Here is a 24,399-nt window from a genome sequence, read left to right on the forward strand (position 1 = left end):
CGTGCTGCTGCTGTTGTGTCACCATGGTAACCACTGGACGGAATCTATAGGGGCAAAAAAACAACAACAAATGACACGTTTTGCTCACATATAACAGATTTATCAATATTATTAGAGATTAACAACTCATATCACTATTCGTTATTAACACTGCTTCTGTGGCATGTTATATTCAACCCCCCCAAAAAAGCGAGCGGCACTTTGTTTTGTCCCTCTTGGCTTTCCGTCGTGCCGAAGACAAGCTACCTCCGAGTAAGCGGACGCTAACACTTTGTATTCTAAACAGGAGAAAATAGTCTTTTTGTATAAACATCGCTGCTCTTCCCTACACGTGTTCCAGCTCGTTACTAAACAACGTGAGTCACTTTTAATCGTTTCGACCGCCGGTTGTTACTAGTTTGAGCGCTAAAAGGAGCCGGCATAGCTTCGCTGTTAGCACGGATGCTAAACTGTTGTCAATATGTCTGACTTTGCATGTAGGCCGTTAAACTTTTAACATGTACTTTCGTGACCTCGTTCAGCTGCTCCTCGTTTAAATTTACTTTCCTATTCTCTCTGTCGTCGACAGGTCGAGCCAGCCACCGCGACTTGTCCTCACCTAGCTGCTCCTTTCATCAGTTCCGGTTTCCTCCATGGCATCGACGGCCACCATCATGGTCCCCACCACCGCCTCACGCTTCGCCCTGCTCCAGATCGACTCAGACTCCGACTCGGACGTCTCGGAACCGGGGAAGACCGCCAGCAAATCCGGGCGCAACTCCTCTGGGAAGCCGCGTTCGGACAAGAGCGGGGGAGCCAAGACTCCCCAAGGGAACGAGAAGAAGAAAGACAAGAAGAAGAAGAAGAAGGAGCAGCAGCAGAGTGAAGCCCACGAGGTGAGGAGGAAAGTTCTAGAAACTGATATGGTAGATTTCTGATAAATCTTTATTTTAATTAGGGCTGGGCGATATGGCCTTTTTTTAATATCTCGATATTTTTAGGACATGTCACGATACACAATACATATCTCGATATTTTGCCTTAGCCTTGAATGAACACTTGATGCATATAATCACAGCAGTATGATGATTCTATGTGTCTCCATTAAAACATTCGTCTTCATACTGTATTAATATATGCTCATTTTAAACTTTCATGCAGAGATGAATACCACAACTAAGTAAATTGACCAAAACTGTATTTATTAAACAGTTATTAAGTAGTGGTGCAAACATTCATGTCATTTCAAAACAGAAAGTGCAAAATTGTCAGAGACATTTTAAAACAAGCTATTAGTGCACTTTTGTGCATGATGTCACTAAGATGACATATCAAAACAACACTAAATTAATGTGCACTTTTTCTACAGAACACCACCACAATAGTTTAAAACAAATAAAGTGCACATTTGTGCAAGATGTCACACAAGATATTTCAATAACTGTCAAATGAAAACGGGCTGCATAATAGGAAATCAAATAGTGTATGTCCTTTGCTATGTGGTAGGTTCCCGCGGACGTTAACTCCTTTTGTTGACTATTTTTTTTCATACGGTGTTGATCTGGAAATGGTTAACTCTGCATTTTGTTGGTGTGGCACCGAACGGAGATGTTGACATGCAGGGAGGGTTTCAAGCACTCTTCATTCTCTAGCGGGTGACTTTTCAAATGATGCTACATATTAGCAGTAATGCTACTTTTTGTAGAAACACTTTTGCCCCACTTGACAAATAATGGTTGTCTGTTCAACATATTCCCACTTAAGGCCAAACCACCGCCAGACGATGGACCTCCTGCTGTTTTTCTTGGGAATTAATTCTTCTTTCAATTGTTACCAGATTCGCACCTTCTTTCGCTCGTATTACCACTCGCACCGCAGCTAACGTTACCCTTGCGGCTACCTCTCTGCTCCGCAAGGGCGTATACGTATGTGACGTATGTAAGAAGGTGCGCTTGTTTTATCTCTCTGTGAGAAGGAGAGACAAGAAAGATAAAAGCCTGTAGTGTAATGCCCGCAGCTAAAAGCAACTGTTTGACAATGTGTACTCGAATATCACAATATAGTAATTTTCTATATCGCACAGAAACAAACACGAGAAATATCGAGTATATTGATATATCGCCCAGCCCTATCATGATGATGTTTTAGAATGGGCTAGAATAGAATGCGGAAACAAGGTGGAACAGGGGCTAGTGCATGTGCCTTACAATACGAAGGTCCTGAGTTGTCCTGGGTTCAATCCCGGGCTCGGGATCTTTCTGTGTAGAGTTTGCATGTTCTCCCCGTTCTCCCCGGGTACTCCGGCTTCCTCCCACCTCAAAAGACATGCACCTGGGGATAGGTTGATTGGCAACACTAAATTGGCCCTAGTGTGTGAGTGTGAGTGTTGTCTATCTGTGTTGGCCCTGCGATGAGGTGGCGACTTGTCCAGGGTGTACCCCGCCCTCCGCCCGAATGCAGCTGAGATAAGCTCCAGCACCCCCTGCGACGCCAAAAGGGACAAGCAGTAGAAAATGGATGGATGGAAGAATAGAATGCCTTTTATTGTCACTACACACAGGTACAATGAGATTAAAAGCCACTCCAGTATCAGTGCGACAGTCTATAAACATGCAAATCCTAGGAAGGAAAGAAAATAAAAATAGTGTAAAAGGAGGTAAGGTGCACACTCCAGTCCTGAGAACGACTGTTCTGAATGTGTTGTTTAAATATTATACTATATACATATATATGTGTATATATATATATATATATATATATATATATATATATATATATATATATATGTATATATATGTATATATATGTATATATATATATATATATATGTATATATATATATATATATATATATATATATATAGAAGCATTCAGACTGTGGGTGTAAAGTAAAATTAGCACACAGAGAGGTGCTAAGCTATAAAATCAGTGCTTATGAGAGTTTACCGTGGTTATGGCTTTAGGGAAAAAACTGTTCTTGAGTCTTAGACCTGATGACCCTGTATCGCCTTCCTGAGGGCAGCAGGTCAAAGCCAGGGTGGGAGCTGTTCTTGATTAAGTTGGTAGCTCTGCTGAGGCAGCAGGAGGTGTAAATGTCTGTCAGGGAGGGCAGCCGATGATCCGCTGTCCTGCCTTTACCACTCTCTGGAGCCTATCCTTGTCTGCAACGGTGCCGCTGCCGTACCATGCTGTGATGCAGAATGTCAGCAGACTCTCAATCAATGAGCGGTAGAAGGTCAGCCGCAACCTTCATAAAGCAAACATTGAATCTGTCATCCGTTATGGCTCCAAATCTGAGGCCATGGTTCTCAGCACAAAAACCGATGGTTTGTACAGTCCAGGTAGATAACGAGACTCTGTCCAAGGTGGAGGAGTTGAAGTATCTCAAGGTCTTGTTCACGAGTTAGGGAAAGATGGAGAAGGAAATCAGCCGTAGAGTCGGGGCAGTATTGCAGTCTCTCTGCCCCGCGAAACGGGAGCTGAGCCAGAAGGCAAAGTTCTCAGTCTACCGAGCTATCTACATTCCTACTCTCACCTATGGTCATGAAGTGTGGGTCATGATTGAAAGAATAAGATTGCGGATACAAGCGGCCGAAATGAGTTTCCTCAGAAGGGTGGCTGGCATCTTCCTTAGAGATGGGGTGAGAAGTTCAGTCGCCCGAGAGAGATTCGGAGTAGAGTCGCTGCTCCTTCGCTTGGAGAGGAGCCATCTTAGGTAGTTTAGGCATCACAAGCATCTCTCTAACGATGTCCTCGTTGCACTTCCCACTGGGAGGATTCCCCGGGGCAGGCCAAGGATCAGATGGGGGTGGGGGGTTACAGCTCCTCTTTGGCCTGGGGATGCTTTGGGGTCCCCCAGGAGGAAGTTGCTAATGTTGTTCTGGAGAGGGAAGTCTGGGGGTCTCTGCTGGAGCTGTTGTCCCCGTGTCTCGATTCCGGATAAGCGGTTGAAGACGGATTGATGGATCTGTTATGGCATCTACACATGGTTTGGAAATCTGTCTGTCAAACTCAACACCAAACTTCAAAACTTCATCAAGAGGGCTGGTAAAATAATTTCTTGTTCCCATCAAGAAATATTCGACAAGACTGTGAGGAAGCCGGGTCTTAAAATCACCCGTGACCCACACCACATACTTCATGGTGAAATTGTGGTGATGCCAAATGGTAAACGGTAGGGGTGTAACAGTACACAAAAATTTCGGTTTAGTACGTACCTCGGTTTAGTGGTCACGGTTCGGTTCATTTTCGGTACAGTAAGAAAACAAAAAAATATACATTTTTTTGGTTATTTACCAAATTTGTAAACAATGGCATAACATACATATACACACAGGGTCCATTGCCCAGGTTAATGTGGTCAACATATATACAATAAAATATAAATAAGGCTCAGAATGGTTTCTTAACAAAACCTTTCTACATATAAAGTGCTTTGTTTGATTGATTGATTGAGACTTTTATTAGTAGATTGCACAGTACAGTACATATTATGTACAATTGACCACTGAATGAAAACACCCCAAGAAATATTTAAACTTGTTTAAGTCGGGGTCCATGTTCATCAACACCCCCCCCCAGCCTGCCTAACTTGGCAGTAAGAAGATATATGGGCTTATTGTTCTTCCACCATAGAAGTGGGTCAAAATTAGTTTTTAATGCAATACAGCAGCGTTTTTCAAAGTTTGGGGCGCGCCCCACTGGTGGGGAATAGAGACATGACAGGTGGGGCGCGAGAAACGGGAGGAAATTCCACTTAAATTTTTTTTTTTTTTCTTATATATTTTTTTTTACAACCCTGTTTTCTATACAAACAGTATAGAAACTTTGTGATTCTGTCTGTGAAATCCGCTATATAAATTAATATAAATTACTTATTTTTTCTGTAGGCTTTAAATTTCTAGGTAGGAGCGAAAGTTTGACAGACGCAACAGTAACTAATGGGGGCGGGGCTGAGCGGAACAAACTTTCGCACGGATGGGTAGCAAGCTAATTTGTGGACCACAATTACACAAAATGGATACATTGGCTTCATATAGAGTTGTATACAGAATTGCTCAATGCAAAAAAGCACACACAATTGCTGAGCAGCTGATTCTCCCCGCTGCAATAGACAAGGTGTCAGTCATGCTTGACGAGACAAGCGCAGCAAAATTAAAAGCTGTCCCACTGTCAAGCGACACAGTTGCGAGACGTGTATGCAACATTGCAAGTGATCTTGAGGAACAACTCCTAGATCAGGGGTCGGCAACCGCGGCTCCGGAGCTGCATGCGACTCTTTGATCACTCTGATGTGGCTCAGCTTGTCACGGCCAGCTCAGCTTGTCATCCTGTTTGTCAAACCTCGGGACAGGCCCACGGCCACGCGCGTTGCGACTGCTGCAGGACGAAGACACGTGGGTGTCCAAGTTAAAGCGCCTGACAGCGCACCTTGAAGATGTTTCACGTCAGAAGGCCGTTCTTGCTCAGAATCACAAATAGTGTGATATTGAAAACCTCCCCAAACCCGACAAACTTGTGTTCGAAACTTGGAACGCTATCCCCGACTTTTATGTGAACATGAAAAAGTATGCACTTTGAGTCCTGTCGATCTTTGGATCCACATATGCATGTGAGCAGGTGTTCCCCAACATGAACTTTATTAAAAACAAACATGGCACACGCCTCACAGATGAGAGTTTACAATCCTGTGTGAAGATAAAGGTGACGTCATACAGCCTCGATGTGGAGACGCTGTGCTCTGCGATTCAGGAACAGAAATCACATTGACCAATTATGATCAATATTTTAATTTCCTATAATTTTGCATATATTCACATTTTTTAATTATTCAGTGAAATAGACATTTTACGGCATTTTTGGTTCTCTGCCAATTACTTATTTAAGTTTGGCGGGGTTTTTTTTCATTACTACAAAGAGGACTTAAATAGACATTAAGTATTTTACTTAACCTTCAACCTGACGTCTTTTTCGGAGTTAAAACGTTTTGTTGCATGCAGACATTTTATTTAATTTTTTCTGCAGTCGTTCATTGATTTCATAAACGTAACCCATCATAGGTTGTTCATACATAGCACAAAGCAAAAAGAAACTTCATATGCAGTGTTATTTCATTTTTTATTTTATTTTATTTTGTAATTGTTTTGTCCTGTCCAGCTTCCCAGGCAAATCATATAGTTGATGTAGATGCCTATATCTGCTGTTCACATTTACTTTACAGAAGAGAAGTGTAGGATACTTCTCTTGTTGCCTTATTTAAATTTGACTTTACTAAATTTATTTATATTATCATTTGGTGCAGCCGGGCTGGAGCAGCAAGGGATAGAAAGAGAAAAAAAGGAAGACAGGGGAAAATTGTGGGAATCAGAGGGGGATTTGACAGTGTTATTTCATTTTAAATTTCAAAATAGTTTTGTGGCTTCCATTGTTTTCTTTAATTTGTCAAATGGGTCAAAATGGCTCTTTGAGTGGTAAAGGTTGCGACCCCTGTCTTAGACAAATTAAAATAAAGTCGTTTTGCTTTACAAGTAGATGAAGCTACTGACAGCAATAAAGACTGCCTGTTCATCGCGTACGTCCGCTTTGTGAATGGCAAGTCACTGTGCGAGGATTTACTGTTTTGCAAATACAATAAAAAATAGAGCCACTGCTGATGAGCTGTTCAAGATAATAGACAGTTTCCTCAAAGAACACAACCTTAAATGGGAAAACTGCGTGGGCTTTTGCTCTGATGGCACACAGACCATGGCAGGGTCAAGAAACGGGCAGCAGGCCTCTAATAAAGAGGGTTACGCCAAATGCGCATTGGACACACTGCGTCATTCACCGGGAAGCACTCGCGTCAATGCAGCTCAGCCCCGAACTCAATGAGGTTTTAACAGATGTTGTGAGCGCGGTAAATTTTATCAAAACACGAAAAAGTGACACTTTTAATTTATTTATTATGGAACTTGATGCAAGTTATTTGATTTATTATTGAACTTGATGCAAGTTATTTGATTTATTATTGAACTTGATGCAAGTTATAACACTTTTGTTTTATTTATTATTGAACTTGATGCAAATTATTTGATTTATTATTGAACTTGATGCAAGTTATAACACTTTTATTTGATTTATTATTGAACTTGATGCAAGTCATAACACTTTTGTTTTATTTATTATTGAATTTGATGCAAGTTATTTGATTTATTATTGAACTTGATGCAAGTTATTTAATTTATTATTGAATTTGATGCAAGTTATTTGATTTATTATTGAACTTGATGCAAGTTATAACACTTTTATTTGATTTATTATTGAACTTGATGCAAGTTATAACACTTTTGTTTTATTTATTATTGAACTTGATGCAAGTTATTTTATTTATTATTGAACTTGATGTTATTTTATGTTATTGAGTTTGAGTGTATACAACTTGATGTTACTTGATGTTCAATACATTTGAAAATGTTGAGCTAAGCATTAGCGTTCTGTTGGGGTGATGGGGGCAGGTGGGGCTTGAAAACTCCCCCTTGTCCAAAGTGGGGGATGACAAAAAAAGTTTGAGAACCACTGCAATACAGCAACCCCCTGCGACCCCGAACGGGACAAGTGGTAGTAAATGGATGGACGGATGGTCTTAAATCTGCTTCTATAAAAACATTTGTTATTGCTTCAGCCCTGCCTGACTCTCCGAGGAGAGGCTGCTTGAATGCGGTGGTGACGCTTCAGAGGAGTTAGCATGTTTGATGTGTTGGCAGAAATGTACCTTACTGCTGCTCAACAATGTCGTCAAACCTCCGTCCTCCATTGTTGTATCGCACTGCGCAGTCAAAGTGTTCCCAAACGGGAGATGTTAACGAGGCAGGAGGATCTTCAGCTCTGGCTTTTGCATGTTGTCCTAGCCCGGTTGCTGCTAGCCTGCCGTGTGTTGTGCTTCGCTCTGCATTGTTTATACAACCTGCGGTGCACTACCTAATATGTCCGTGTGGAAACTCGTTCGGTACACCTCCGAACCGAACCGAAACCCCCGTACCGAAATGGTTCAATACAAATACACGTAACGTTACACCCCAACTAAACGGTAGACAACAGCAACATACAAACTCAACAGGTATAGATTTTCCTTTGTCCCACTAGCAATCAAAGCACTTAACTACAGAAAACTACTGTAATAACTGGATGCAATAATAAGGACTGCAATATTGGGATAGGGCAATACGGGAGGTGTGCAACTGATATACCTGCAGACTGTTCACTGTCGTCACTGTATTGTCGGATGAACTGTATGTATGTATGTATGTATGTATACATGTGTGTAAAACGTTGTCTTGATGTCCCAAGACAAATTTCTCGGAGACAATAAAGCTAATTATTATTATTAGTAGTAGTATTAGTATTATTGGGTTTTTTTTCTAGCTACGCAATCTGGCCTTCAAGAAGATCCCACAGAAGTCCCAAGGCCCACCCCTGTCGATGTCCTTGTCAGGAATCGCCACCGAGCTCCTCAGTCCCTCACCGGTGGACCAAGGCAGTGTTCCGTCACAGGGCTGGCAACAGTGGAAGCAACGAGACGAGCAGGTAAGATGCTTCCACTTTAAGTACTTTTGATGAAGTGCAGGTGCATTTTCTAAACATGTTCCCCTCCTCACCCCACCCCAGATCACCAGTGAGCTTTACGAGGCCGACTTGGAAAAGGCCTTGATTCTAAGCAAGCTGGAGTTCGAGCAACAAAAAAAACAGGTACAACTATTAACAAGCACATTCTTTAACATTTCACAACAGTGGAACCTTGAATGGTCTGGTTAGGAATCAATTTTCCTGTAGGAAAATTTAAAAATACTAATAATCTGCCCCAGGGTCAGACGATCACTATCTTAACATTCATACATGTCATAAGTACCGTATTTTCCGGTCCATAGGGCGCACTGTTAATGAATGGTCTCTTTTTTCATATATAAAGCCCATCGGATAATAGGGCGCATTAAAGGAGTCATATTATTTTCTTTTTTTTCTAAATGTAAAACACTTCCTTGTGGTCTCCATAACATGTAATGGTGGGTCTTTGGTCAAAATGTTGCATAGATGATGTTTTACAGATTCTCTCTAAGCCGCTTTCTGACAGCCGCTTCAGGATGCGCTGTTTTGTGGGCGGTCTTATTTACGTGGCTCACCTTCGGCAGCGTCTTCTCCTCGTCATCTTTGTTGTAGTGGTTTAGCGTGCAAGAACGGGAGTGGAAGTGTCAAAAGATGGCGCTAACTGTTTTAATGACATTCAGACTTTACTTAAAGCAATAACGGAGCAGCATTTCCTCATCCGTAGCTCACTAGTGCAACAACGCGGGAAATGTGTCCTGTGAAAAAACGTCTGACTGGAACTCTATGATAACTAAAGTTCCTTAGGTGAATAATGTAAACACACTACGCTGGTATGTTTTAGCGCCTTCATGGCCAGTTTACTGACAGATATAAATAAGAACTTTACACTACTTTATATTGGAAATGGCAACAGCAAAGGATGAATGTCCCATAACAAAAATATAGAGAAAAAGAAGAAGTTAATCGACAACGTCGTAAACACAGACTATAAAGGCGGATACACACATTTTTTCAGGACTTATGTAGATCCCAAATACAGAAAAACTTATTCGAGTGTTACCATTTTGTGGTCAATTGTACGGAATATGTACTGTACTGTGCAATCTAATAATAAAATAATAATACAATTGTGTATATAAAAAGACTCCACTTTGTGCTGCACGATATAATTGATGTGAATATGGCCGAGGATAAAGCTTTTAATACTACTGCCATATCGTGATAATTTACGTCGAGACATTTTAGCTGTGTCCCGCATATTTGACAGTGACAAGCGAAGGAATGCATCCTCAGCGCAATGTAGCGTCTAGTGGTTAATGTCCCTCCACAGTGCAGCTTCTAAATCACGGCTAATAAACTGTGTTTCTTACAAGTCACTGGAGGATGAATAATAGCTAAACATGTTACACCACACACCGTAGGAGGATACAAAAAAGCATAGCAAAACGGTACGTTTGACGTCTTCAAGATAAACGCGGTGGGCGAATTGATACAAAGACAGTAACGATTCCAATTATAGATCAGTATAATGTTGATTCTACATTGATTAGATCGATATTTGTTGTTATCACAAAGTAGTTTGTTGTTTTTTTTATTGTTTACAATAACGCAGTGGAAGAGTGGAAGTGCGCAACCCGAGATTCCCTGGTTCAATCCCCACCTTGTACCAACCTTGTCACGTCCGTTGTGTCCTGAACAAGACACTTCACCCTTGCTCCTGATGGGTGCTGGTTAGCGCCTTGCATGGCAGCTCCCTCCATCAGTGTGTGAATGGGTAAATGTGGAAGTAGTGTGTAAGCGCTTTGAATACCTTGTGGGTAGAAAAGCGCTATACAGGTACAACCCATTTATTATTTATTTATTTATAAAAGAACCAATAGTTGTTTTCACTTAGTTATTTTGCACTATTGACTATTATAAATGTTGTTTGTAATAAAAAGAAATAGGGAGATAATTGAAATGTTAATTGATGTTTTTGTTTTGTTTGGATTACAGTTGTGATATAAACATTTTATTATTTGATGATCATGAAAATGTTAAGTATGAACATTGGTTTGACCAATACTGCCCCTGAAACTACTTTTTGGCTCAAAACCCAAATTTGAAGTATCACCCAAAACTAATGTAAAGGATTGAAACAGAATAACAAGCGTTTGTACATTTTAACAGAAATAGATTGAAGCAGTTTACAACAGAAAGTAAGCAGATATCAACCGTAAATTATCAAGTAGATTAATATTTGTTTTGAGGAGAGAATAATACAACCAAAAATGACACGATATGTTTCGCAAACGTCAACAGCTAAATAAGGAGCCTTTATAACCCGTTTTGAAAGCGATCTATTTTCAATTATATGCCAAATAATATATTTATCACAATATATATTGTGATATAGATTTTAGGTAATATTACCCATCACTAAATCCACTGTTCTTATAAATGGGTTCTCCTCTATTAAAAAAAATGGTCCAAATGGGTTTCAGCAGAGCAGCAACAACAACACGTCCTCGCCAAAGTCTAGAGGTGGCAAAGAGGGCGGAGGCAAGAAGGACAAAAAGAAGAGTCTGCAGACCAAAGACAAAAAGACGGTTTCTCTGCAGGACTTCCAGGCTGAAGGCAGCGGAGGTAAGAAGGTTTCAAAACCAGACTGACACTATAACTGTAAAGATTTACATTCTTGCGCTTTTTCAGATTCTTTGAGTCGAAGACAAGAGAAAGAGGTTAGCATTAGTGTATGTCATTTAGCAGTACTCAAAGGTTGTCTACACTGTTGACGTATCACCCCACACCTTCACCAGGAAGCCCCGTCAGCTCTGGGACTGGGACAGGAGGAGCGTTTTTTTAACAAACTGACAGACGACGTGACTCGAATAATCCAACGGGAGAAGAGGCGAGAGCAATACAGTGGCGGACACGAGGGGGATGCCTCGGCAGAACACGAGCCGGTAAATTTGACTCATGATATGAAGTGGAAGTTCTTAAAGGTGTTTCTGGACCTCCACTTTGTTTTGGTGTTAGAAAAATACTCTTGCACTACATCTAGGGTTTGGTGATATATCGAGTTTGTAGCCGCACAATTAAGTAAAGTAAATGCATTTTTAATTTTTAGATCATGTGATTTGCCTGAGCGGCAAGGAGACTCTGAAAATAACAAGCAACAAGCGGTAGAAAATGGATTGGAAAGGACAGATAAAAAAAAAAAAATGTAACTTGGGACTTCCCGTGGGCCAGGTCTCGAACGCTGGCCGTAGTTAGGGGAACCCTGCTTAGCGCAAACCACAGAACCGTACGTGTGTTTCCATTAGATCGTAGACTGGGAATTAAAAAGTGCCTGCCTGCAAATTTATTTTCATCTGAGATTGATACATGTTGTATTATTTGCACAGCTATGTTATTTATTTTATGTAGAAATAATATTTTCCTATTTTATTTGTTATGTATTTCTGTGCTAACTAAACACTTTATTTTCTGTGCTGTAAATCATACTCGCCAATCTTGAGACCTTTGAATTCTGGAGATGGGGGCGGTGTGTATATTGTAGGGTCCCGGAAGAGTTAGTGCTGCAAGGGGTTCTGGGTATTTGTTCTGTTGTGTTTATGTTGTGTTACGGTGCAGATGTTTTTCCCAAAATGTGTTTGTCATTCTTGTTAGGTGTGGGTTCACAGTGTGGCGCATATTTGTAACAGTGTTAAAGTTGTTTATACGGCCACCCTCAGTGTGACCTGTATGGCTGTTGACCAACTATGCTTGCATTCACTGTGTGTGTAATAGCCGCATATATTATGTGACTGGGCCGGCACGCTGTTTCTACGGAGGAAAACCGGACGTGACGACAGGTTGTAGAGGACGCTAAAGGCAGTGCCTTTAAGGCACGCCCCAAATATTGTTGTTCGGGTGGAAATCAAGAGAAATTCGGGAGAATGGTTGCTACCGGAGATTTTTGGGAGGGGCACTGAAATTCTGGAATCTCCTGGTAAAATCGGGAGGGTTGGCAAGTATGCTGTAAATATCCATCTTGACTCAGTGGGTTAATAAAAGTGCCACTGACTGTTTACAGTACAGTTGTTATTCACTTCAATTTCAGTGAATATCGCTGAAATTGATATTATATTTTTGCCGAAAAACATATCAAGATATATATTGAATATAGAGTTTAAGCAAAAATATATCAAGATGTACATTTTCGTTCATTTTGGGCCTAAATTAAGCCTTTTCAAACAAACATGGCTAAATTAATTCCGAAAATATCAGGACTACAGTAGTATTGGCCAATAGAGGAGACCAAGCCAATCAGATGACACGGTTGAGTATCGTGACCACTGGCTCAGCCTCACGCAGCAACACTTTATTCTACTACAAGAGTGTAAAGGTGACTCGGTGTTATTTCATGTCTAGAGTGTTCTCATAATGTTGAAAAATGGATTTGGAAGGTACTAAGTACACCATTTAACGCTCTAGCCAAGAACATATTTGATTCATAAATATAAATATTAGGTGTCAAAATAATTGATTTTTAAATGAATCCAATTCTTACTTGTAGCTATTTTTAATCAACCAGCGCCCCCCGCCACCCCAAAGGGAATAAGCGGTAGAAAATTGTTTTTTTTATTTTTAAATATGTCCTGTCCAGCCACTCAGGCAAATCATATTGTTTATGTAGATGCCCATATCTTCTGTATGGATTTACTTGAAAAAAAAAAAGGAAAAGAAATGTTGGACACTACTCTTGCTGTCTTATTTGTATTGGACTTTATTAAATGTACGGGGTAGATGTTTTTTTTAAACAAAACCAGTTTTCTTGAAAGTAATATAGAAATTTCAGCGCTGTTATTAATTTTATGGAGGAATGTAGATAATGATAGAACTGGCGCGCAATGTTATTAAAAATTTATTGATTTTGAATCAAGAAAATGTTTTTTAATTGATTCCGAATCTAATCAATACCCCCCCAAGAATCAAATTGTATCGTGTGGTGCCAAAAAATTCACAGCCTTAATAAATATATAAATATAAATTAATTTATTTTTCCAGACCAGATGAACAGCGATAAACGAGGGATTACTCAAATAGAACAATGTAAATAAAGTAAATTAGTTTGTTCCAGGGTAAAACTACTGGCCATCATTAGACCTAGGCTCAATTATATTGTAAGTAGCATTTTAACATTTGTGTAGAAGTGTAAAAATAGGTTTAAGTGTTGTGCTTAAAAAGTAAAATACTCACTCTTTTAGACATCAGACGCAGAGCATTTCTGGAAGTGGAGCGAGGGAGGTTTGCTGAAGGTGTTCCTGTCATGCAAGTGTAAGAAGAAGTTAGCCACTTTTGAGTAAAACCTTTTTTCTACAAATTGTGCACTCACCTTTAACAGTGAAACAGACGTTGTGCCCATAAGCTGAGTCTCTTCTGCTCAAATTTTATTATATTGTCAACTTGGCCATTTTTGTAAATGAGTAGTCCTGACAGAGACTTTGTTGCGCTGCTTTCCTTCATTGCAATGTGTCCTCTTCTGTTCTACGGTTGTCACGTTTTCCTTTTATCTTTTGTATCATCAGAAAATAAAAGCATGACAGTTGCAGATAACTTTTGACGCTTTGTGGGCCCATTTTGGTCATATTCCAACATAATCATCCCTCCATGTTCCCTTGCTAGGACCCTCGAGCGGAGCAGCTGAAGTACGAGCTGGAGAAGAAGGACAAAGAGATCCAGGAGCTAAAGAAGACCATCACACAGTGGGAGGTCCGATCTTTTAACGTTCCTTAAATGTTATAATGTTATACTAGGTGTGTGGGCTAAGTATAAATGGCCATGAACATCCGTGGTTATAGGCAACGTCCTAATGTTCAGTTTAGTTTCAGTTTATTTCGAACATGCATACGATGCAATGTAATGCATCACACATTTCCAGTTGTTTCATTACAGCACGTCCGAAGGGTAGTCGGAAGAAACAGAAATACTTGCCAATCTTGAGATTCGATAGTTTATTTAATCCTACCCCTTTTCATACCACAACAATTTTATCCCATTTCCTTTTTCTCTGTAACAGAACAGTGAACAAAATAAAAATATACCTTAGTAAGCAAACAAATATTAAATACATAAATAATCTGTCTCAATAAAAAATAATAATTAAAAGATAGGACTGGGTGATATATCGATATACTCAATATACCGCGGGTTTGTCTCTGTGCGATATAGAAAATGACTATATTGTGATATTCGAGTATACGTTCTCACGCAGTTGCTTTTAACTGCGGGCATTACACTGCATGCGTTTCCAACTCTTTTTGGTCTCTCCTCTCAGAGACATAAAACAAGCGCACCTTCTTACACACGTCACATGCTCCCGCAGAGCAGAGAGGTAAGGACATGGTAACGTTAGCTGTGATGCTAACGGTGGTACTACGAGAGAGAGAAGGTGTGAATCTGGTAACAAATTGAGGAAGAATTAATTCCCAAGAAAAACAGCACGGGGTGCATCCTCCGGCGGTGGTTTGGCTTCAAGCGGGAATATGTTCAACATTTATGCGGCAAAAGCGTTGCTACAAAAAGTAGCAGCACTGCTAATATGTTGCATCGTTTCAAAATTCACCCGTTAGAGAATGAGGAGTGCTTTAAAATCTGCATTTCGACATCTCCGACCGGTGCCACACCACCAAAATGCCGACGCAACTATATCCAGATCAACACTGTATGGAAGATGACGTCCGCAGGAACCTATTACGCAGCTCGTTTTTATTTGACACTTATTGAAATATCTTGTGTGACATCATGCACAAAAGTGCACTTTATTTGTTTTAAGCTATTGTATTGGCGTTCTGTACAATAAGTACACTTTAATTTAGTGTTGTTTTGATATGTCATCTTAGTGACATCTTACACAAAAGTGCACAAATACCTTGTTTTAAAATGTCTCTTGACAATATTGCACTTTGTTTTGAAATGACGTGAATGTCTTAATAACTGTTTAATACAGTAAATTGACTTAGTTGTAATTTCCCTCTCTGCATGTAAGGTTAAAATGAGCATATATTAATGCAGTATGAAAAAGAAAGTTTTAATGTAGACACATAAAATCATCACACTGGTGTGACTATATGCATCAAGTGTTCATTCAAGGCTAAGGCAAAATATCGAGAGATATATAGCGTGCATTGTGACATGGCCTAAAAATATTGAGATATTAAAAAAAGGCCATATCGCCCAGCCCTACTTCAAGATGTTCATCATAATTCTTGTTCTGTGTACTATGTGAACACTTATAGTTTGAACAGTTTCTTAAACTGAATCATATTGGTGCTTTGTTTGATTTCTTTGCTTAATCCATGCCATAGTTTAATTCCACATACTGATATACTGAAGGTTTTAAGTGTTGTACAAGCATACACGTTTTTAATTTTCCTTTAAGGTTCTATTTCTCCTCTTTTGTTGAGAAGAATTGTTGAACATTCTTGGGTCGCAAGTTATAGTTATAGCTTGCTTTATACATAACTGTAGCTGTCCGTTTTTATTATAGGTGTTTGACGCGTGATAAGCATTCTGCAGCTCAATCTACTTCTGCACGCGCTTTAAAAAAATGTCTGTCACGCTACTCAGATGTTGGCGTTCTGCTTGTGGTACTGTTGTTTACTAGAGGTGTAACGGTACGTGTATTTGTATTGAACCATTTCGGGACGGGGGTTTCGGTTTGGTTCGGAGGTGTACCGAATGAGTACACATGCTAGCAGCGACCGGGCTAGAACAACATGTAAAAGCCAGAGCTGGAAGACCCTCCTGCCCCGTTAAGATCTCCTGTTTGGGAACACTTTGGCTGCGCGATACAACAATGGAGGACGGAGGTTTGCCGACATTGTTCAGCAGCTGCTTCTGACAACACGTCAAACATGTGTTGCACATTTGCTGCTTCCGGCTCCCAGACCGTAGTCGAGGAGCGCAGGGGAGACACTCCTCCAGGGCTGATGTATCCTCGGGGGTAACACCCTTCACTCTACCCGGCAGTGGGTCTTCACAGCTCCGGACTCCAGGGTAAATGAAGAGTTCGGCGATTAGTTGCAAATCGTGGCTTTATTGAGGTCTTGCACACAGCCAATCCAACAAAACACTAGCCACTCCCCATACTCACGCTACCGCTCCCTTACCTCGCTCGCCTACATACTCACCTCACATGCTGTCACATATTAACGGGCCACATATACACATAAGCTCCTTCATAACACATGCTAACCAATTTGAAGCGTCACCACCGCATTCAAGCAGCCTTTCCTCGGCGAGTCAGGCAGAGCTAAAGCAATAACAAATGTTTTTATAGATGCAGTTTTAAGTCCATATTGCATTAAAAACTAGATTTTGACCCACTTCTATGGTGGAAGAACAATGAGCCCATATATCCTCTTACTGCCAAGTTAGCCAGGTTGGGGGGGGAAAAGAAAGGTTACTCTGAGGCTGAGTTGACTTGAAACTGTTTAATGATGCATTTTTTATATGTAGAAGAAAAGTTATTTTATTTAATCCGAGCAACAACTTGAGGCAGTTTAATGTTGATTAACGTAGACCCCGACTTAAACAAGTTGAAAAACTTATTGGGGTGTTACCATTTAGTGGTCAATTGTACGGAATATGTACTGTACTGTGCAATCTACTAATAAAAGTTTCAATCAATCAATCAAAAAAAGCACTTTATTTGTAGAAAGGTTTTGTTAAGAAACCATTCTGAGCCTTATCTTATTTAGTTTTTATTTGATGGCAACACTAAATTGGCCCTAGTGTGTGAATGTGAGTGTGAATGTTGTCTGTCTATCTATGTTGTATCTATGTTGGCCCTGCGATGAGGTGGCGACTTGTCCAGGGTGTACCCCGCCTTCCGCCCGATTGTAGCTGAGATAGGCGCCAGCGCCCCCCGCGAGCCCAAAAGGGAATAAGCGGTAGAAAATGGATGGATATGTTGACCACATTACCCCTGTGTGTATATATGTATGTTATGCCATTGTTTACAAATTTGGTAAATAAATAACAAAAAAATGTATATTTTGTTGTTTTCTTACTGTACCGAAAATGAACCAAACCGTGACCTCTAAACTGAGGTATGTACCGAATCGAAATTGTTGTGTTCAGTTACACCCCTACTGTTTACAATATTAGCCGTTTGTTCCTTACTGCGACACTGGTTGTGTGTCTGCTGTGTTGATTAGTGACCATGTGGTCAAAAAGGGCTGTTTTTTTCTTCCATTTTCTCATTGTGTATGTGTGTGTGTGTGTGTGCGTGTGCGTGTGCTTTTTTTTTTGCAGGTGAAATACAAAGAAGTGAAAGCAAGAAACGGACAGCTTCTCAAGATGCTGCAGCAAGGAGAGAGTGAGGGAAACACGCCGATGTTGGAAAGTTTAAAATGATTCCAAATAAGACAGGACTTGATCCGTGTGTGCTTTTAGTGAAAGACAAAGCGGAGATCCTGCTGCAGGTAGAGGAGCTGCTGCACATCAAAGAGGAGCTCTCGTCACAGGTTGTGTTGTAGTTTTAGCGTCGGCGTGCTGCTTGTGTGTCCTGTGAAGGACTTCATGTGGCGTTTTGTGTCTGCAGGTGACTCTACTACACACCGCACTGGAACAAGAGCGATCCAAGCTCAAAGGTCTGCAGTCAGAGCAGCCCAAACATCAGGTGAAACACACACTTTGTGTCTCCTAGTCAAGTCTAGTCACGCAAAACGGATGATCCTGTGTTTAAACGTTATGCCGCGATCCACTGATTGTGTGTGTGATTGTGTGGTTGCCAGGGAAACAAGAGAGGGAAGAAAGGTTCCGAGGCTGATCTTGGATAACAATGCGAATGAAGGCGCTCTTGTCGTTTCTTTTGTTTTGTTGTTTTATGTCATGTTGGACTGCGTGCATGCCCCCGTCTGAACACACACACACACAGACAAACATACAGTATACATTATGGTTCAACGCTGACCCCGAGAGGCTCAAAAGGAGTGCCTGATATCAATCTGTGGGTTCCAAAAATGCCAAAATTATGTCGAAGAAAAAAGAGATGGAGAATGTTTTTTGGTTTATCCGCTGTTAAGTAATTAAAATACTTTTTCAGTGATTTTTGTGTGTGCTGGTTATGATGTATAATGCATGTACCGTATTTTTCGGAGTTTAAGTCGCTCCAGAGTATAAGTCGCACCAGCCGAAAATGCATAATAAAGAAGGAAAAAAAACATATATAAGTCGCACTGGAGTATAAGTCGCATTTTGGGGGTATTTTATTTGATAAAACTCAACACCAAGAATAGACATTTGAAAGGCTATTTAAAATAAAGAATAGTGAACAACAGGCTGAATAAGTGTACGTTATATGAGGCATAAATAACCAACTGAGAATGTGCCTGGTATGTTAACATAACATATTATGGTAAGAGTCATTCAAATAACTATAACATATAGAACATGCTATACGTTTACCAAACAATTTGTCACTCATAATCGCAAAATCCCATGAAACCTTATACGTCTAGTCCCTTACGTGAATGAGCTAAATAATATTATTTGATATTTTACGGTAATGTGTTAATAATTTCAAACATAAGTCGCTCCTGAGTATAAGTCGCACCCACGGCCAAACTATGAAAAAAAACTGCGAATTATAGTCTGAAAAATACGGTAGTTCCAGACATCTAAAGTTTGACCACACCATGTCATTGACATCCATTAGAACTAGAGATGTCCGATAATATCTGACTGCCGATATTAATTGGCTGATAAATGCTTTAAAAATGTAATATCGAGAATTATCGGTAACAGTTTCAAAAAGTAAATTTTTAAGACTTTTTAAAACGCCGCTGTACGGAGTGGTACACGGACGTAGGGAGGAGTACAGAGCGCCAATAAACCTTAAAGGCACTGCCTTCGCGTGCCGGCCCAGTCATATAATATTTACGGTTTTTCACTCACACAAGTGAATGCAAGGCATACTTGGTCAACAGCCATACAGGTAACACTGAGGGTGAACCCACACCAAACAAGAAGGACAAACACATTTCTGGAGAACATCCGCACCGTAACACAACAGAACAAATACCCAGAACCCTTTGCAGCACTAACTCTTCAGGGACGCTATAATATACACCCCCCGCTACCGCCAACCCCGCCCACCTCATCCTCCTCATGCCCTCTCAGGGAGAGCATGTCCCAAATTCCAAGCTGCTGTTTTGAGGGCATGTTAAAAAAAATAATGCACTTTGTGACTTCAATAATAAATATGGCAGTGCCATGTTGGCATTTTTTTCCATAACTCGAGTGGATTTATTTTGGAAAACCTTGTTACATTGTTTAATGCATCCAGCGGGGCATCACAACAAAATTAGGCATAATAATGTGTTAATTCCACGACTGTATATATCGGTATCGGTAATTAAGAGTTGGACATTATCGGAAAATTGGAAATCAGCAAAAAAGCCATTGTCAGACATCTCTAATTAGAATGTGTGTGTATTATTGTGCTAGAAAAATAGTACACATTTAGTTGACTCTGTAATTTATTTCCTCAACTGCAGAGAGTACCAAGCATTTATTGAGGGCAAGCATTTTTGTTTGGTCAAATGTGGGTTTTTTTTGTGTGTGTTAAACTTTGCAGGACTTTATTTGTCTTTGATCAAATCATCCATCTACCATCCATTTTCTACTTTGTAACCCTTTTGGAGTCTATCTCAGCTACAACTGGGCAGAAGTCGCCACCTCATCGCAGGGCCAACACAGATAGACGGACAACATTCACACTCACATTCACACACTAGGGACCATTTAGTGTTGCCAATCAAATGTATTAATATGCAGCATTGTTTTTGTTCTTCACAATTTGAAATACAGGTTCTTTAAAAATTAACAACATATCGTATAGTTTCACTTAATCTTAATCAAATACAGTTTGCTTAGTTTGAGATATGTTTGGACATGTCACCTGGTCGTATTCAGAAACCACGCTCTATTATACCTGAACTTGACTGAAAGACAATTAACGCAATTAACAAGAATTTGAGTAGGAAAACCTCGAATGCATTTTAATAGGATTACATGGATTTTTAATCCTTAAAAATGTATCACGTCAAACAATTTCCTTTCAGTTATCAAACCTGAATTAAAAAAAAAAAGATCTTGCATAATTGGAATTAACTTAAAAAAACATTTTACCACTAATGCAATTTTATTGCCAGAATGTCATTCGGAATGAAAAAAAATGTTTTAATTGAACAAACGTCATTTATTTGCTCAAAAACCTGGCATGATTAACATGGGTTCATACATATTTAGTGATTAATTGCATGTGTTAATTTTAACAGCACTATACGCCAAAATACATGTTCCTCATAAGGGATGGGACTATTTAATTACGCCAACTCACGATTGGATTACAATTTTTGGGATGATGAATTGGGCAGCACGGTGGAACAGGGGTTAGTGCGTCTGGGTTCAATCCCGGGCTCAGGATCTTTCTGTGTGGAGTTTGCATGTTCTCCCCGTGACTGCGTGGGTTCCCTCTGGGTACTCCGGCTTCCTCCCACTTCCAAAGACATGCACCTGGGGATAGGTTGATTGGCAACACTAAATTGGCCCTAGTGTGTGAATGTTGTCTGTCTATCTGTGTTGGCCCTGCGATGAGGTGGCGACTTGTCCAGGGTGTACACCTCCTTCCGCCCGATTGTAGCTGAGATAGGCCCCAGCGGCCCCCGCGACCCCAAAAAAGGGAATAAGCATTAGAAAATGGATGGATGGATGGATTCTTTTTAAATTGATTTTTGTAAATTAAAAATGGATTTAGAACCAGACTAAATAAGAATCAGAAATTCAAAAGCTCCACCATCATCCAAGTCCCGAAGAAACCGGCCATCACAGGACTCAAATGACCACAGACCCTGCGCCCTGACGTTTGTGGTCATGAAGTTCTTTGGCAGACGCCACCTAGAGGACATTACAGGCCACTTGCTGCATCGTCTGCAGTTTGCTCGTCGTGAAAACCAGTCTTGTTCAGGATGCGGTCAACATGGGACTGAACCACACCCTGCATCACCTCGACTCTCCCAGGGACCTACGCAAGGATCCTTCCCGGTTGTGGACTTCAGCTCTATACAATCCCGGATATCCTGCACTGTAAACCCAGAGTTCACAGTGCCAGCCTCCAGCTGTCAGTGGATCATCAACTTCCTGACTGACATGGGCAGCAGGTAAGGCACCGGCACCCCTCAGGGGTATGTTCTCTCCCCACTGCTTTTCTCCATCGATACCAGTGATTCTTAAAAAACTTAATGACCAGCATTAAATCACATCCATCCATCCATTTTCTACCGCTTATACCCTTTGGGCTCGCTGGAGCCTATCTCAGCTACTTTTGGACGGAAGGCGGGGTACACCCTGGATAAGTCTGTTTTATTTCAAACCAGCATATTTAATATTTTAGCCGCTGTAATATTACACACAGTTTGAATATAGGAGAATAAAACACTGTACTTTAATTAGGGGGATTATTTGGTGTACCACTAGATCAGGCCTGGGCAATTATTTTAACTCGAGGGGCCACATTTAGAGAAAAAAATGTGTCTGGAGGCCGGTATATCTATTTTTAGGGACATTAATACAAAACATCACAAAAATGTCTGATTGAATGCTAAAAACATTATGACACGTTACATTTTTCTATGAACTTTAATAAAACACGGAATATTGACAAAATATGAACGTCACACCCCCTTTCGATCGACATATTTTACAATCAAGTGAAACGCAACAAAAATGCCACACCAATGAAATATGAACGTGGAGGGTACAAAATAAACCCACCTACAATCTGATATATCACTAAGCTTTAGAACTTTGAAAATCTCCTTTCGCGTCTGTGGAAACGCTTCCCGCCCACACTGCTTGGTGCCTCATCTGAGCTGTCGTGACGTAGCGTAGATGACCATAGTTACTAATTAGATTACCATCCATTCATCCATTATCTTCCGCTTATGCGAGGTGGGGTCGCGGGGGCAGCAGCCTAAGCCAGTTTGCAAGCTAAAATATGGCAGTTAAAGTTGTAAAGTATGTTAGTAAAGTATTTTAATCAAAGTATGTTTGTTAAAATGTTAGTTCAAGTTTGCTAATTAAAATATGGCAGTTAAAGTTAAGTATTTTAGTTACAACAGTTAAAATATGTTAGTTCAGGTTGCTCGTTAAAATATGGCAGTTAAAATTGTATAGTATATTAGTTAAATATTAATTAATATTAATTTGAGCGAGGATGAAAGATTAGTGGATGAGGAAAGTGAGAGTGAAGGACTAAAAAACAAGATAAAAAAATAAAAAGACTATACAGTGGGAGCGATTCAGATGTTATTAGACAAATTTACTGGGATATCCATCCATCCATCCTGTGGGACGGCGTGGCGCAGTGGGAGAGTGGCCGTGCGCAACCCGAGGGTCACTGGTTCAAATCCCACCTGGAACCAACCTCGTCACGTCCGTTGTGTCCTGAGCAAGACACTTCACCCTTGCTCCTGATGGGTGCTGGTTGGCGCCTTGCATGGCCGCTCCCTCCATCAGTGTGTGAATGTGTGTGTGAATGGGTAAATGTGGAAGTAGTGTCAAAGCGCTTTGAGTACCTTGAAGGTAGAAAAGCGCTACACAAGTACAACCCATTTATCTTCTTCCGTTCATCCGAGGTCGGGTCGCGCGGGTAGCAGCCTAAGCAGGGAAGCCCAAACTTCCCTCTCCCCAGCCACTTCGCCCAGATCCCGAGGCGTTCCCAGGCCAGCCAGGAGAGATAGTCTTCCCAACATGTCCTGGGTCTTCCCCATCGCGTCCTGCCGGTCGGACGTGCCCTTAAACATCTTTTTAGGAGGTGTTCGGGTGGTAGTAGCTAATTAAATTACCATAGTAACTTATTATATTACTATAGTAACTGGTATATCATCCAAAAGCGCAGATTCCAACCATTGAAATACTTATTATAGTTCAAGACTTACGGTCATTAGAAAACATGACAGCACATCATATTGTGCTACACTTTCCATCTTGAAGATCTAAAAAAATTATTTGAGGAGTGTTCAGCGGGCCAGATTGAAAAGCTCAACGGGCCGCATGTGGCCCCCGGTCCTTAATTTGCCCAGGTCTGCACTAGATGAAGCCCACGTACCACAGTTTGAGATCACTGCTGTACGCCAATGACTCGCCTCAGGGGACACTTCTGTATGGCAACGAGTCCGCCTACAGGACCGTCTGGAACTGAGCCCGCTGAAGACTGTGGTCAGGTGAACGCCAAAACATCCCATCATAAACTCAGTTTCTAAGCAGGGATATAACTCCGATGAACGCCAAACAGTCAAAGTGCGTCAGACCTGCTGTAATGAAATTACCTTGTAACTAATCTGTCACTGTAAATGTACTAAGTCATGCTCACGTCATCATCCTTTTGCACTATTATTTATCAGCTTTTCACATATTAGTTATGTAAGATAGAGAGAAAGATAGTACTTTATTAGTATATGTTTGTAAATGTTAGTTAATCGTTAATATTTATTGTTTAGACTTAAAGAAATCAAAGTCAACAATTATTCTCTGAATACTATGTTCTATTTACTTATTAATGTAAAGTTAAAAATTTTACATGTATTTCGTCATACGTTTATACTATTTTTAGATTTTTTTTGTTTTGCTTTGTTATTGTCAATAGTTCTGTGTTGGGGGTGTGTGTATGTTTTCTTCTCTTCTATTTATTTTAATTTTTTTGTACACACTTTTTTGTTTGCCACCTGCCTGTGTATGAAACGTGCTATATAAGTCAAGTTAGATATGATACCAAGTCAAATCCCTTGTGTGTTAGACATACTTGGC

General features: G+C 40.4%; 1 protein-coding gene across 3 annotated transcripts; it reads left to right on the plus strand.

Moving 5' to 3' along the window:
- Positions 1–147: 147 nt before the first annotated feature.
- gkap1 (G kinase anchoring protein 1) lies at positions 148–18,637 on the plus strand. Of its 3 annotated transcripts, none has more exons than XM_061901394.1 (12): positions 148–252; positions 569–875; positions 8,380–8,541; positions 8,623–8,703; positions 11,043–11,184; positions 11,251–11,279; positions 11,358–11,504; positions 14,209–14,295; positions 17,842–17,905; positions 17,983–18,053; positions 18,131–18,208; positions 18,324–18,637. In XM_061901394.1, exons 2-12 carry the CDS (start codon positions 633–635, stop codon positions 18,366–18,368), a joined length of 1,149 nt encoding a protein of 382 aa, XP_061757378.1. In that variant the 5' UTR covers positions 148–252; positions 569–632; the 3' UTR covers positions 18,369–18,637. The 3 variants fall into 3 exon arrangements, with proteins under 3 accessions (XP_061757378.1, XP_061757369.1, XP_061757387.1); XM_061901385.1 differs by having other exon boundaries at positions 207–356; XM_061901403.1 differs by having other exon boundaries at positions 207–356; positions 11,046–11,184.
- Positions 18,638–24,399: the final 5,762 nt, after the last annotated feature.

This window comes from Nerophis ophidion, linkage group LG01 (assembly GCF_033978795.1).
Source record: "Nerophis ophidion isolate RoL-2023_Sa linkage group LG01, RoL_Noph_v1.0, whole genome shotgun sequence".
Taxonomy (NCBI): Eukaryota; Metazoa; Chordata; class Actinopteri; order Syngnathiformes; family Syngnathidae; genus Nerophis; species Nerophis ophidion.